The sequence below is a fragment of the Pezoporus wallicus genome, unplaced genomic scaffold, assembly GCF_028554395.1.
Source record: "Pezoporus wallicus isolate ANWC-B61680 ecotype Strahan unplaced genomic scaffold, APGP_CSIRO_Pwel_v1 contig_7902, whole genome shotgun sequence".
In the NCBI taxonomy this organism is placed as follows: Eukaryota; Metazoa; Chordata; class Aves; order Psittaciformes; family Psittacidae; genus Pezoporus; species Pezoporus wallicus.
In genome coordinates, this window is record NW_026641084.1 from 1 (window position 1) to 15,901 (window position 15,901).

Below are 15,901 nucleotides of genomic sequence, written 5' to 3' on the forward strand. Positions count from 1 at the left end.
CGACCGCCTGGGGCCCCCGTGTACCGTCGGCTGCTTCTACCCACTGCCGGGGCCCGCGACCGCGCCGCGGGCTACGCTGCTGCGGAGGCTGCCTTGTGCCCTCCTACCGCCTCTGCTGGCAAGGCCTGCCGTGGGCCCCCCGCCCGCCTTCGGTCCCCGGCCGCGGCCTGTGTCCCTCACCCGGTGTCCAGGCCCGCTCGGACTCTGCCCCGGGCTCTGGGCCGGGCGGTGGCCTTCCAGGGCGCGGCGGAGCCTCGGCTGGTACCCGCTGGAGCGGCACTGCCGGCGGCTTCTCTCGCCTCTCGTGGGACTCGGGCGGTCTCCCGCAGCGCTTCTAGCAGCGGCAGGTGCAGATCCCGAATCCCAGCGGTGCGGGGCGCGGCGTGCGGCGTGACTTTGCCCGCGGTGCAGGAGGCCCCGGGCAGCAGCTTGGGGTTGTGCGTCCGTGCCTCCTTTGATGTGCGAGAGCTTGTGCCGCCGCCACTCGCAGCGGAACAAACAGCCCGTGTCTCAGACGCAGTTGTTTTGCGCGTTGTTTTACGGTTGCGTGGATTTTGATGGAAGCAAAAATCCTGTGATCTCTGGCCACAGGCTTTTGCAGTAAGCTGCAGATACGGGTTTGTGTTAGTGGCAGGCTGCTGCTTGGGAAGCCGTCAGTAAAGACAGGTTCAAGTCCCTTCTTCAGGGTTCGTATAGTTCTCTTTTCTCTTACCAGCTACAGAGAAATGGTAGGTTTTTTTTGTAGGAAGCATTTTTTTTAAACTTTGCACGTGTATTTATGGCAAATAGAACAGTTGCGTGATTTATTACATTGTAAGTGATGCTTAACAATGTTCGTAATAAGCTTTAGTTTTTGATGCTTAAAATATTAGAGGAACAGTATAGAATACCAGTGGGACATGCCTTTGGAAGGGTGGCATTTCACATGTGTGACCAGAAAGTGAGTTTGCCCCATACTGGTTTAAACAAAGTAAAATATATGTGGTTTTCCCCCTGAATAGTACCCCTGGCATCTTAGATTTAAACTGGCAGAGATTTTTGTGTTGTTTTCTTTTTCTCCTGTTCTGCTCCTATGTGACAGTGCATAGAGGGGTTTTGTGTGCCTGTTCCCTCTGCCCCCTTTCTCTAAATTACACTTGTTATTTTTTACTCTGTTTGTTTGCATGTCACATAGTGTTGCCAAGTTCTTTCTTTTGCCTCTTCATGTGCACTCTGGTGTTTGGCACAGGATTTGAGAACTTTGCTGGGGACCTGAGAGCCCAGTGGAGCTGGGGGTTGTTTTTCCTGAGGGGTTCAGTGGGAACCCCTCAATTCTTCCACGATGGAAAAAGGAGAGGAAGACTTCGAAACTCCTGTGAGTTGGCAAGGGGAAACTAAGCCTGTAGTAATGTCGTTGACATGGACAGAGGGATTGAGCGCACCCTCAGCAAGTTTGCCAAGCTGTGTGGTTCGGTTGATACCCTGGAGGGAAGGAATGCCATCCAGAGGAACCTTGACACACTTGTGAGCTGGGCTGATGCCAAACTCATGAAGTTTAACCATGCCAAGTGCAAGGTCCTACACCTGGGTCAGAGCAATCCCAGGCACAGCTACAGGTTGGGCAGAGAAGAGATTCAGAGCAGCCCTGCAGAGAAGGACTTGGGGTGTTGGTCGATGAGAAAATGAACATGAGCCGGCTTCAGTGTGCGCTCACAGCCCAGAAAGCAACCGTATCCTGGGCTGCATCAAAAGGAGTGTGACCAGCAGGTCGAAGGAGGTGATCCTGCCCCTCTGCTCTGCTCTCGTGAGACCTCACCTGGAGCATTGTGTGCAGTTCTGGTGTCCTCAACATAAAAAGGACATGGAACTGTTGGAACAAGTCCAGAGGAGGCCACGAGGATGATCAGGGGCTGGAGCACCTCCTGTATGAAGACAGGCTGAGGAAGCTGGGGCTGTTCAGCCTGGAGAAGAGAAGGCTGCATGGAGACCTCATAGCAGCCTTCCAGTAACTGAAGGGGGGCTATAGGGATGCTGGAGAGGGACTCTTCATTAGGGACTGTAGTGACAGGACAAGGGGAAACGGGTTAAAACTTAAACAGGGGAAGTTTAGATTAGATATAAAGAGGAAGTTCTTTAAGGGTAGTGAGGCACTGGAATGGGTTGTCCAGGGAAGCTGTGAATGCTCCACCCCTGGCAGTGTTCAAGGCCAGGTTGGACGAAGCCTTGGGTGACATGGTTTTGTGGGAGGTGTCCCTGCCCATGGCAGGGGGGTTGGAACTGGATGATCTTAAGGTCCTTTCTAACCCCAACTATTCTGTGTTTCTATGAATTTGGAAGGGATCCAGCTTTTATGTCTCTAGTGTGTAAGACAACTTTCAGATTTCCTTGTTTTTTGACAAAAAAGCTTTTTCTCCCTCAACGCCTTGCCTGTGACTGCTGATCTGGTGTTTCTTCCAAAGGTGGTATGATAGGAACAGAGGGGTTCTGCAGTACCTTTGTTGCAGTGTCCCAGTGAGAGAGAAAGGGATACAAAAAGGCTCAGATTCCTGGTAACTCCTTAGTATGCAGATTTTTGCGGTGGCATCATTGTAGGCTACAATGAGATCAGTGAATTTGTCAGACAATAGTGTGAGATGGTTATGAACAGTAGCAAAGGAACTGAAATTGTCTGTTCTTAAGCATGCAAACAGACTGCACTGGTTAGTATAGTTCAAGTTTGGAAAGTCACCTTTCAAAGTGAAAGGGCTCTTAAAAATCTTAACGGCTTCTGAAGCTGATGGTACTCATCCAGTAAAGCTTCTTGTGCCTCTTTGGTGTGAATATTTGTTTTTATTTTTGAATTGGCAGTGTATGTAACTTTAGAAAATGTATTTTTTGGTTTAATTTATTTTTTAATCCCACACTGGTGTGGCTTGAAGGTACCTTAAAGCTTATGCAGTTGCAACTCCCTGCCATGGGCAGGGACCCCTTCCACTGGAGCAGCTTGCTCCAAGCCCCTGTGTCCAACCTGGCCTTGAACACTGCCAGGGATGGGGCAGCCACAGCTTCTCTGGGCACCCAGTGCCAGCGCACCCTCACAATAAAAGCAAACTTTTCTGACCAAAAGTGGTATTTTTTTGTTCTAAATGATAACTCCTCTGAGGAAGAGGGTCTGCTCTGCCTTGGCAGCAATACTACTTAATTGGATGAGAGTTTTGGACTTAATAAGGGAATATGTGATGAGACTGTAACAGGAGAAACAGTTACAGTAATGTGAGTACAAGTGACTGCTAATATCACAAGTAGTAGTAGCAGCCCTTATTGGGTTTGGCAGAGATGTTATAGATAAAATCTACAACTGGAACTTTCTAGGGCATAGCTGAAGTTACCTGGTATATTGTCAAGATTCTATTAATGAAAGTAAAAATGTGGCATCTAGTCTGGCAACCAGCATTAATCAAGGTAAAGAAAAGTGGGGGTTTTGGCCACAAAGCAACAGCCTTTTTTTTAACCACAAACTAGTAGCTTGGTTTTATTTATTCATTTTTTATTTTAAGTCTGCAGGAAGTGAACAGGAAGTAAAATACCCAGATTCCTTTACAGATCAAAATAGTTAGGAAACTGGAAGCAGGTGAGAAATACAAGGGTAATGTGGGTCAGCAGTGATTGAAGTATGGAAACAAAAGCCAGGAAATCTGTAATTCTGATCATAACTGTCACGCTGATCAGCTGTGTGCATGTGCTAACTCTTCTTACAGTGTTTCATTCACTTAGCTTCTAAAGAAAGGGAAATAACTGTTTTTTTCTCTGGCAGATGTTGAAGTTAATATTTGTAATGGTTGCAAGCTCAGCAAAGCACCTTTTGAAGGCATTTCAGGCAGAGTTCAGTTTGGCGTATGCGTACTGCTGGGCAGAACGGGAACTTCATCGGAAGTGCCTGCCTTGTCTCACTGACTGTTTTTATGGGGCTGCAGCCCCAAGAAGCCAAAGAGGAGGGGTTGGGCTGTGATCGCTTTATCAGGCTTGTAGGATGTGTTCAACCCAAAGATCTTTAAGAACAGCAGCATAATATCCTCTATCACTCTTCTGGTTCTTGTCCCCCCCTCAGGGTCTGAGCAGCACAGTGGCTTGCCTCTTGAATACTCTTGTGCTGCATTTCTTGGGGTTTGAGAAACTGGAAATTGGACCATCACTTCTTCTGAGACTGTTTTTTAGCTTTTTTGTGCCTTTTTTTTTTCTTTTCTTGCTTGACATGTCTTTTTTTGTTCTGCATGCTGTCTTTGTATAATGCAAAGTGTGACACTGGTGCCTTTTGTTACCATACTGTAGTGTGAAGCTCCCTGCTGCCTTAATTTCTTTTTGATTTTCTGATGTGACTTGCTTTCTGCTTTCTAGCTCTCTGTTGTATTAAATAGCTTTTTCTAAGAAAGACTTTGTACTGCTTGAATCTTGCGTGCTTTGTTGCTTTTTCTCTCACCTTTTTTGTGTTGCTTTTGCCCTTCTTTGCCCTTCTTGGTAATGGTGGTGCTCGTTGCTTAGATATTTACTGTTTTCTGAGTAAATACAGATAACACTAGACCATACACCACTACCTCTGCTTTTGTTCACAGCTTTGTCTCTATCTCCAGTGTACCTTTCTGAGTTTACTGACAATATATATATATTTTTTTTTTAATTTATTTTTAATATCTGATAGAAGTGTGAAGCCCGCTGGTAGTCTAGAGTTGATTCCCTTGGTGTTTTGTAGTTAATCATATCAGTTACTCCTTGCATGTAGTCTAGACATCATCTGCTGTTGTGTACAGGAGGCTTGATTCAGATATGCTGGAATGAGTAGGGGCATTCTGCTACTGATTTCAGTTGGGAGTTGTCAGGCTTTAATTGCATAACTTCCCAGGTGCTGTTTCGCCTGAGGAATGTGATTACCTGTACATGCACTGGGGTGGAGCAACTGAAGCTGTATAGTTTAGATGTATTTAAACGAACACTTCCTTAGTGTTGGGCTGCTCTCTAGGGTGAACCAGATTCAGAAATACTGTTTACAGGAAGAGCTATCGCTGGGTATCTTACTGAACTGAAAATTCAGACAATTCCCCAAACAGTGAAGCTCTTCTGTGAATAATTCTGTGTACTTTGAATGGGGTTTATGGTTTAGGCTAAATAATAATGGAGTTTTAAAACATCTGCTGATGTGATAGCTTGTTCTAAATGAGTTAACTTTTTCTTCTGAGTAGGGGCATTCTGCCACTGATTTCAGTTGGGAGTTGTCAGGCTTTAATTCATAACTTTTTTTTGTTTCATTAATACAGTGGAAAAGTGATTGTTGGAGTTTTTGTGTATTTCGTTTGTTGTTGGTTGATTGGGTCTTTCTTAGACATAAGCCAACATTCCTGAATAGTTCCCAGAGGAAAGATCTCAGCTCAGTTACATGTTTAAGGGTGGTAAATCACAGTGCAATTCCTGGTAGAGGAATATGTTGAGGCTCATGTGTTTGGCTGAAACACGTGAACATTTTACATGTGGGTTTTGGTAGTATTAGGTGCTGCTTGTAGATATAAAAAGTTATTTGGTGAACAATCATATTTGAATATGATTGTATTCAAAGACTATTAGTAAGGTTCTGTACTTAAATGACTTTGGCATAATGTCATTTTGAATAAAGTGTTTTAACTTAGAACAAGCTTAACAAGTAAAAGTCTGTGAAAGGGGAGAAAAATAGTAGATTAGGAGTGTAATTTAGATGAAAATTAAATGGTTTTAATACATTATGATTTTTGATCCCTTGCTTACTTTCCTTCTCCCCCCATCACCCCCTTTTGACTGTTTACTAGGAATGAGTTGCATAAAGAAAGAATGCCTTTTTTATTGGTTCAGGGGAAGAATTCAGGAATAGCAGAGGGAAGAGAATCACTGAGCTAATGCCTTCCACGCAATCCAGAGGCTACTTAAAAAGCTGGAATTCTTTTTTTCATCTCTGACAGTAGCCCCTTATACTGAGTCTGGTCACTATTTCACAAGCTTTGATCTTGCTAGTATGTTACTCTAACAAGCAAGGGGGAAATAGACTTAATGAGGCAGAAGAATTCAGTCCTACCTGATACTGTTGATATTAACTGGTGTTCAGGGGTCATCCCTGATATCTAGAGCTTGCAGTTAGCAAAGAAATGGCAGAGTGAAACTGCTGCTGGAAACAAAATGATGAAAGAGGTAACTACCTTGAAAAACTGCCTTGTAATTTGCAAAGAATGAAAACATTTGCCTGTACTGGGGAAAAATGTTCACTAGTCCTGAAGAACAAGACCTGCTACTTTGAAGGAAGTTCTAACCAGCATTTAGTCAGCTAAAGTTAAATTTCAGGTCTGCTATTACTGGATGATATGGTTGTTATTTCTCTGTTCATTATCTTGTGCAGTAAAATGCATTTGTATAATATAGAGAAGCGTGTAAAATCTAATTCTTCATGGCAGTTTGCTGTCTGATAGGTTTGTGGTTTTCACCTGAAGCTGACTTTTCTTAAGGTTTCACATGGTTCAGACTGTGAAATTCAAACTTTTGTCTCATTTCAAGACAACTTATGTGGTCAAAATTAGAGGATCACTTAAGTGTTTTAATTCTGAGCTCTGAATTGTTTAACCCTATTTATGTTTTGCTTGTGTAATTCCTTTGTATTGTTTTTGTTTTCACGCTCATCAGTAATCTGTTGTTTGTCCAGATGCTTGCGCTGCACATACAGGTGTGGTTTTTACTGAAGTGGTGGTTTCTGTCCCAGCAGTCCCTCCTGCCTGGGATTCCCCCAGTCCTCTGGTTATTTACTCAGTAGCCCTGTGTCTGTACCATCTTGATGCTTGTCACCTGATGTAGTCAGGGAGCTAAGAGCTGCAATTAAAGTTTTTGTGGGCAACCTGTGGATCTTCAGGTGTATGTGTTGCGCAGATACCTCTAGTGGGAGTAGTAGGAAGCCATTCTGTGGGGTGACTGACTTTGTTTCCCCAGGCTGCTGCTTGGGATAGCGCTGCGGTAGCAGGAGCGTTTAAGCAGTTATGCCTGCAGAATCCCAGGGAGGTTGGTATTACCTGTGCTGTGTAGATGGGAACTGAGACCATGAGGCACTCATAAGAAAACTGATTTCTTGGTGGTTATGTGGAAGCCTTGTCTGACTGTCTTTCAAATGTGACAGAGTTCTTGAGAGACCCTGTAAAAAGGAAGAATTACTTAATATTTGTTTGAAGTTCTTGGGGGGATTTGTGTTATGTTCCTAAGCAAACTTCTTGATTTATTTTCCTGTCCTTATTCTTCTTTCCAACTGCTGTTGATAATTCATTTGTCAGTACCTTAGCATGAATGAGATGCATTTTTTTACATTTTTTTAATGTTCTGGTGACACCTAAAGACCGTGTGCCTGAGTAGGACTCTTTGTTGTTGCCTGGTATAGGAATATGATACATAATAGAGACATATGCTACAAGTCTGACTGATAACCAGTGTGTGAAGAAGACAAATTTATAGGAAAAAAAAAAAATCCACATTATTTACATCAGTGCTTTATATGGAAAAACTCATGTTGAAATCTGATGAATACTCTCAAACTGAAATGTCACAAGAACAGCTCTTGGAACAAATAGGTAAAATTAGTAATAAATTGCCTATAGGAAGTGGAGTTCACAATATCTCTGAAGGAACACAGAGCTGTTCAACTTCTAAATCTGGTGTGTTACTATCTTAATGATTGCTTTATTTACAACAAGAGTAGGTGGTAGTTTGTGTGATGCAGTTTTTTAAAAGGACTCCAGGAGAGGCCCAGCAGCTGCATGGTTCTTGACAAGTCATGGGTGAAAGTTGTCAAGGTGATAAACAGTTGGGTTTTGGTTTTTTTTTGTTTCAGAAATCTTGACAGAGCTCTAACCAAAGGTTTTTATAGCATGCTTTTTCCACGAGAGTTCTTATTGTCAATTAATAAGTAGCTAGGGAAGAAAGAAAAGTGTCCAGCCAATGGCATAAAATGTCTGCTTTTGTAACAGGAGGTGGTTATTGAGAGGTACAAATGAAGGATGCAAAATAAATGTTCATAAAAAGCTGCATGGTAACTTCATTCAATGTAGTTTTCCTGTTGACTAAAACTATTTAGTCAGTCTGTCCTTTCTGTTATCTGGTGCCAGACTTAACCTCCTGAAGCCCTCTGTGGGCATAACTACAGCATGTTTTGATCCCATGGCAAGGAAAGCAGTGTGGTTGCGCAAGTCCCAGGCTGAAGGTATCAGTGTTCAGCAGTTTACAAGCTCTTCAAATACAGAGTGGGAGCAGAAGGACTTGTGATATCAAGGCAAGCTGCTGCCAAACCTCAGTTTGTTTGCAGACTATGTGTTGGTGTTTCAGAAAGTTTCCAAAGAATTCTTTCTTTAAAATAAGAAAGTCAGTTATGATTTTAACTTGTAATAACCACTGCCTATCTTCTCAGGATCATTGAAGTTCTAGATCAGTTAAGCTGGGTGCAGAGCCATGGTATAAGTGTGGTTTACTGCTGGAGGGAACTCTTCCCATCTTTCTCACTCCCCTTTGAGTCTCCCAAAGCTGTGTCCTTGCTGCTGCCTTCATGTATGCACAAGCCAAACTGATTGTCGTGGTTTAAACCCAGTCAGACAGCTTGTTCACTCACTTCCCCCCCGTCTTGCCCTCCCCCTACTCCCGGAGAGGAGAATCGAAAAGAATGCAACTCCCAGGGGTTGAGATAAGAACAGTTTAGTAACTAAGGTATAACACAAATCACTGCTGCTACCACCAATAATAACAATGATGAAATAACAAGGGAAGAGCATACAACACCTCGCCACCAGCCGACCAATAACTCGACCCCCAGGCCCGACCAAGCACCGACCGATACCTCCTCCAACCCTGCCGTCTCCCAGCCCTTCTGGGTAACTCCCAGTTACACCCTGGCCATGACGTGCTGTGGTATGGAATACCTCTTTGGTCAGTTTGGGTCAGGTGTCCTGTCTCTGCTTCCTCCCGGCTTCCCCTCCTCCCTGGCAGAGCATGAGGCTCACAAAGTCCTTGGCCAAACCAAAACATCACTATCAGTTCTGTTCCCAGGCCGAAAGTCAAAACACTGCACTGCACCAGCTACCAAGAAGGAGAAACATGACTGCTACTGCTGAACCCAGGGCACTGATGAGTCTCAAGACTACTCTAGGAGGAAAGCAGAAAGCTGGTGTTCAGGTGTCCAGGTTGCCTCATGTGGTGCACTGTCCCAGGAGTGCCAGTGTTAGGGCAAGGGGAGGGCTGGAACTACCTCTTTCAGCATGAGCCTGTGTATGGGTGATCTAAGTGATTGTGGAAATATTGCCCATAGACTGCAGAGGAATATTCCTGCAGTAGTGCTTTTATTTTTTTAACTTCTTCGCAATTTTCCACAAGAGTGTGGCTTACTGAAATCAGTTTAGAACTGTGTGATTTGTGTGTGTACTAGGTGAGTCTAGGGTAGAAGTTAGGGGCTTTAAGCACATCGTTGACAACCAGGAAAGAGATTTTTGGCTTCATGGTACTGTTATGTGAAGAACACAAGCTGAGCACTTTGTAGCAATTTGAACCCCAAACTCGGCGTTACCAAATATAAGGAAAATAATAGTGTCCAAAATAGCAGACATTTTATACAAATAAATCAATGGCACATCTACCTCTTAACTGCTATGTGCAGCATTTTGCTTCTTTCCTCCTTCAGAAAGGACATGGCAGAAGTGTAGAACACGCAGGAAAGACAAAGGAAATCGGTTTTGGAAGGGTTTAGATGTGAGGCTTTGTTTTTTGGACTGGGGGGGATGAGGGAAGGATGACGAATGGAAGTGTGTAGAGTAATTGGGAGCATCAATAGAAACAAGCAGTTGGCAGTGCAGAGCAGAAGTAGCTGTGTCTCCATATGTCATGCAGAGGAGCTGTGTGAAACTCGGGTTGTGTCCTGCAGAATGTTTTTGATTCCAGCAGTTTACCTGGGCTCCAGATAAAACCAGAGGTTTTTTTTTTTATTTCTGGCTTTGAAAGTTCTTGGGCCACAAATGGTTGAAGACTGTAAGAGAACTGTGAGGAATTGCTGCTGCATGCTTGCTCTGTTTGTACTCTCTTCCCTGGGCATCTGCTGTTGTCAGGAAAGGGGTACTGGACAGGGTGGAGCTTTGATCAGACCTGGTATGCCATTTCCTGTCTTTCTGCTGCCTTTGATTGCCCAGTTAGAGCAGTGAAGGGTTGGCAGATCATGCTACAGGTGGGGTGGAGAAGATATTCAGAGCAGCCCTGCAGAGAAGGACTTGAGGGTGTTGGTCAGAAACTTAACATGAGCCAGCTTCAGTGTGTGCTTAGCCCAGAAAGCAACCGTATCCTGGGCTGCATCAAAAGGAGCATGACCAGCAGGTTGAAGGAAGTGATCCTGCCCCTCTACTCTGCTCCTGTGAGACCTCACCTGGAGCATTGTGTGCAGTTCTGCTGTCCTCAACATAAAAAGGACATGGAACTGTTGGAACAAGTCCAGAGGAGGCCACGACGATGATCAGGGACTGGAGCATGTCCTGTATGGAGACAGGCTGAGAAAGTTGGGGCTCTTCAGCCTGGAGAAGAGAAGGCTGCGTGGAGACCTCATAGCAGCCTTCCAGTATCTGAAGGGGGCCTGTAAGGATGCTGGGGAGGGACTCTTCATTAGGGACTGTAGTGACAGGACAAGGGGTAACGGGTTAAAACTGAAACAGGGGAAGTTTAGATTGGATAAAACGGGGAAGTTCTTTACCGTAAGGGTGGTGAAGCACTGGAATGAGTTGCCCAAAGAAGTGGTAAATGCTCCATTCCTGGCAGTGTTCAAGGCCAGGTTTGACAGAGTCTTGGGTGACATGGTCTATTGTGTGGTGTCCCTGCCCATCGCAGGGGGGTTGGAACTAGGTGGTCTTAAGGTCATTTCCAACCCTAACTATTCTATGTTCTTCATGTAGTGAGGTGTCAACTTGAATCAGTTGAGGATTGCTTTTATAGGAGATTGAGACCACTTCTGATATGACTCTTCAGAACAGAAACATGAACTTAATCAGATGTTGTATGGATTCATAGAATTTGAAAGGGAGTTGTATCCTGCCTTATTGCAGCTTGAAGACTAAAGACTCCATGTAAGTAAAGGCTTCTCCATGTATGTGTAGATATGATTCTGTGTAAAGATCTTGTCACTTTACAAACATTACAAGCTGCTTGAAAAGAACATGACTGACACAAAGAAAGACCTTATTTATGGCATGTTCAAATTCTTTTCTGGAGCTGGATTTCATACTTCTCTGTGGCCATTTCTGTGATGCTTGTTAGTGCAACATCTGAACGCATAGTAAGCATTCATATCGCAGTAGTGTGAGGAAGAACTGCAAGTTCACATGGGGAGCGAGGCAAGGCTAGGGATTAATGTGTTCAGTAATATTGATCCTACATGTCAGCATTTTGGGGCAGTTTCCTTATACAGAAAGAGCATCTCTACTCTTCTGTTTTCAAAGTGGAATGCTTTGTGTTTCTGTAAATTCAGACTTTTTAGGTATGAAGATAGGGAACTGGAATATGAGCATGGAAACATGGTTTGACTGAAGAGACTTAGTGTTAAATGCATGAATTCTGTAGGAGGCCATATTTATAATCCAGACCTATAGAGCTGCATTCAGCTGTCTTATAGCAAGGCCGCCTTTACTCACTGGATGTGCATCTCTGCTTTTCTGCTGCAGACAAGTTCCCTGCTACCTCTGTATGCTTCCCAGTCTGTTCTGTGGTGTCATGCAAGCCAGTTAGTGCAGCATCTGAATGTACTTCTTTCTCTGATATGGCAGTGCTTGAAATACATGACATACTGTCACTGGGAAGATGGTGACCTAGACAAAACCTGTAACAACTGCCATGGCAACATTTTACAAGTTGATGTGGCATTACCTGTTACCAGAATGGCTTAGTTATATTCACAATGTAGTGTGGGTGGAAGGAGACTGTAGACAGGCTTGCACAGCCTGATCTCCCAGGAAGCAGAAAGTCAGCTTTGGTGAAATTAAACTAAAAGTTCAGCTGTTGAACATGATTCTGAAGTTTGGCTTTTATTTGAGAAAAATTCTCCTCATGAGGTTTACTCAGAAGGATTAAATTGTTCTCTGGGTCAAACGATTCCATCAGTATTCCTTCTGGCAAAGTGAAACTACTTAAAGTTCACTTAGAAGACCCTTTTCTTGCACTCTTTCATACCAGTGCCACCAGATGGTAATGCAACAGGCTTAGTTTTTTTTCAGAAAGGATTGTTCTGTTTGGTGTGTAATACGGATGGTGTGAACTTGATTGATTGATCTTCAAAAGAAGATTCTCTGAAATACCCACACAGTTAGGACTGTTCTTCCATCTGCTTTTTCTGATCATTTCCTTTAAGAAGGAAGTATATGGCACAAGTTTGCAGGTTATTTGGAGCACTTCTATGAAATGTTGTGCAAGTTCTTAAATGCATTGCTTTTTGTAAAGGATTTCTGTCCTAAGTTGTCATGATTTTAGTATCAACTCTCTTTGAAGTCTGAATTTTCTGGAAAGAGGCAGATGATGGGAATATGGGAGCATACCTTGCAGAGTGTTATTTCTGCCAGTTGCAGTCATGCAATATTCAACCTGACAGCGCAAAGCATTGGAATTCCTGTTTCTGATATTCTGGAAAAGCAAATTTGAGGTACAGTGAATTCCTCTGGGTTTCAAGTTTACTTTTAACTGTGTTACTGAAGCAGTCTGCATTTTCTTAAATCTTTTATGTATATAATTTTAGGGTAAGAAAGAAAAAAAATGTGCCAAAATATGAGACCATTATGAAGCCTTAAGGTGCAGTACAAGGTTTACAGATCTCTTTCTTCTCCTAGAGGATGCCAGCCCCCATCAGACTGCGGGAGTTGATCCGGACCATCCGGACAGCAAGAACCCAGGCAGAAGAGCGTGAGATGATCCAAAAAGAATGTGCTGCTATCCGGTCATCCTTCCGAGAGGAAGATAACACATACCGATGCAGAAATGTGGCAAAGCTGCTGTACATGCACATGCTGGGATACCCTGCACATTTTGGACAGGTAGGTCAGAGTTCCGTGCTTGCTGTGCTATATACGTATGTCAGTCTGTTTTGTGTGTCTTGGGCACGTTGACTTGCTTAGAGCATTCCCAGCTGCAGTTTTGCTGTCTGCTCTTTGGGATGTTCTGACGTCTGTCTTCCTATATATTCTGATCCTACATTGATTAATTTTGACTTTTAGTGAGGTCTGCTGTTTGGAGATTTATGTATTTTGTTACGAAACTTAGGGTTAGCCAGCTTCTGCCATAGTGTCTGCTCCTAGCCACCCACGTTTCTGTGGAACAGTAGTTCTTGAACCACAGTCCAGTACACATGGATATTTTTAGATGGGTTCAAAACAACACTTTGTGTGAGGACATCTTTCTCTGATAGAAAATACCAGATGCTTCAAAGACAGTTCTATACCCTTTTCTTCCTATAGCCGTCTATTCTAGGTAGGTTAAGAGCTGGTCTGTTCCCAGCAATAGGGAATTGGTGTTCCTTAGCCCATCCCAGTGAGGTAACTTGGAGAATGCTTGTATGAGTTGTCCATCTCTTGTCTTATTTTTGGCACACTGGTTTTGACACAGATTATGGAAAAGGGAGATAAGATGAGAGTTCTCGATCTGCAAGGTGTTCTTCAGGTTGAGCTTTCCTTAGTCTTTGGTGTATAGTATGTTTTGCTTGGAAGTCAATAAGTGTCCTGTTAGCAGTAATCTAACCTAGGCCTTCCATAAAGCTAAAGTCAGATTGTTGTATTCCTTAAAGTAGCTTTGTCTTGGGAGGCTGTCCATTCAGGATTGGATTTATCAATCCTGGCATTTTACTAAGACAGTAAACTCAATCCACCAATATCAAATTCCAAATAGTCTTGGTGTTAGGGAGTGAGTCTGGGCTGCGCTGTTGCATATAAAGTGCATAATCTTCTACCTCATTGGATTATTCGCTCAGGATAATGACTAATTGAGTAAGAGCAAGTGAATTTGTGTATTATCCTGTTGTTAACACCTCATGTAGCCAGGATTCCTGGTCAAAGAGAGAAACTTCCTGTCACAAAAGAGAAGTCAAAGTATGTAATATCTGCAAGAAGAATGAGCAGTATTTACAGATAAGTGTTATCTAGAATTTCTGCATTTAACCAATGTTAGGAATGTGTTTAAATTTTATTGGGGTTATTTTGCTTGAGTGTTTAATCCTGTATATGGAAGATTAGACCAGTTTCTGCTTTGGTCAGTAATGGTAAATTACCTCTTCACTCTCATTGGAAGAGAATAAACCAGACTATTCACTATCTGTTATTGCCAGTGTGGCTACATCTCAAACAGAAGCATCAGTGCTAACTATTTTGGGAACAGACTACGTCATTTGATGGCCTTGTTCTCATGTAGTTTATCAGGTGCACTTTCAGGAAGGTGTAGAGCCCAAGGCTGAGATGAGATTTTAACAAGTATTCTTAAAGTAAGTTCAACACCTCTGTATGTCCTCAATGCTTATGTCTGGAAGGATTCTTTCAAAGTGCTAATTTGTGTAGATGGAGTATAATTTGCATGAGTTGAGGATTTGCTGAAGATGCTTGCAATTCCAGCAGTGGAGTGTTGGAGACAGTTCAACACTGTAGACAGGAGGTTTCTGAGAGGGACAGGATAAATAGACAGCAAATTTGTTTTGGTAGAAAACAGGAGAGGGCCACAGGCTTTGTAAGACAGCCTCTCTTAAAGGTGTAAGCAGAACCGACTTCAGCTAAGACTGTGGATAATACAACCAGTAATAAAAGAGAATTTAGAGAAGGTGTTAGCATTAGTGAGTGGTTGATCTACTTCTTTCCATGTCAGGGATCCTCAGCTTTGATCCAGGGTATGTTGTACAAAAATAGGAGCATGGGCCCTGCATTTAACCAGTGCATGCTGAAGTGCACTGGATGGCAGGTTCTCTTGAGCATGTGCAAAGGCCATTTTTGCAAGCTTAGAATTGTCAAGCAGTCTGGGCAAATCGTGAAATAACTTTATTAGTGTTGTCATTATTTCTGCTTGCAAAAAAAAAATCCACTTGGAAGAGTGGCTGTGTCAGTAAAATCTTAGGTAAGTTGTAGTCTGGCTATATCCAGCTTTACTAGTGTATCTGTTACAGTACCGATGTAGCAGATTTTAATTGTTCCCTTGAATGAAACAGGTATAATGGTATCAAGATTTCTTCCACTAATTAGATGTAGTAAGAGCTTCAGCTGATAATGTTTCTCATGTTTCATGCACAGTATCATTGTGCATGAAGCTAGTTTGCATGTATTTGTATACAAGTGAAACAAGAACTCACCAGCGTTTCATGTGGTAAATGTCAATTATATCTTTCAAATTCAAAAGTACTAGAAATATATCTTACAGTGTCTGTTGCAGTCATTAGTTTCCTTCTGCTTTTTCTTAGACATTTGTCTTCTGCCTTTGGCTCTTTCATTGTAGTTTAGGTGTTATCAATTCTACACTGTATTTTTGCAGAGGTTTGTGTAAGAAAGTGTCTTGTAAATGAGGGTAGGAAAGTTGGTTCAGAGGTGAGTTATTCTCTCACAAAAAGGTAACTTTAAGGTAATTTTCCACTGGAAGGATAGAAGGTGAATATCTGGTGTTCTCTACCTTTTCCCTGGTTGATCTTGCCCATTGTTGAAACTCAGTCATGCATGTGGATGACTGATATTATTCAAAAATGTTTCTTTATTCTGTATTTCCAGCTACCTCAAACTAAACTCTCAAGTATTTTTTGTGGTTTTTTTTTTGTTGTGTTTTTTTTTTGTTTTTAACCTATTTGTCACCTTGCTCTAGCTGACATAGTGACATGGTGACTAGCTGAAATAGTAACAACTTCTTGGATAGTTGAGTTGTATGT

The 15,901-nt window shown here is 42.8% G+C and overlaps 1 protein-coding gene across 1 annotated transcript in view; it reads left to right on the plus strand.

The window, feature by feature from the left end:
* Positions 1 to 265: 265 nt before the first annotated feature.
* AP1G1 (adaptor related protein complex 1 subunit gamma 1) overlaps positions 266 to 15,901 on the plus strand; it is a 49,845-nt gene continuing 34,209 nt past the window's right edge. Inside the window, exons 1-2 of the mRNA XM_057421934.1 lie at positions 266 to 347; positions 12,846 to 13,049. Of these exons, the coding sequence (XP_057277917.1) occupies positions 12,849 to 13,049 (201 nt within the window). The 5' untranslated portion in view covers positions 266 to 347; positions 12,846 to 12,848. The remainder of the gene's footprint in view (positions 348 to 12,845; positions 13,050 to 15,901) is intronic.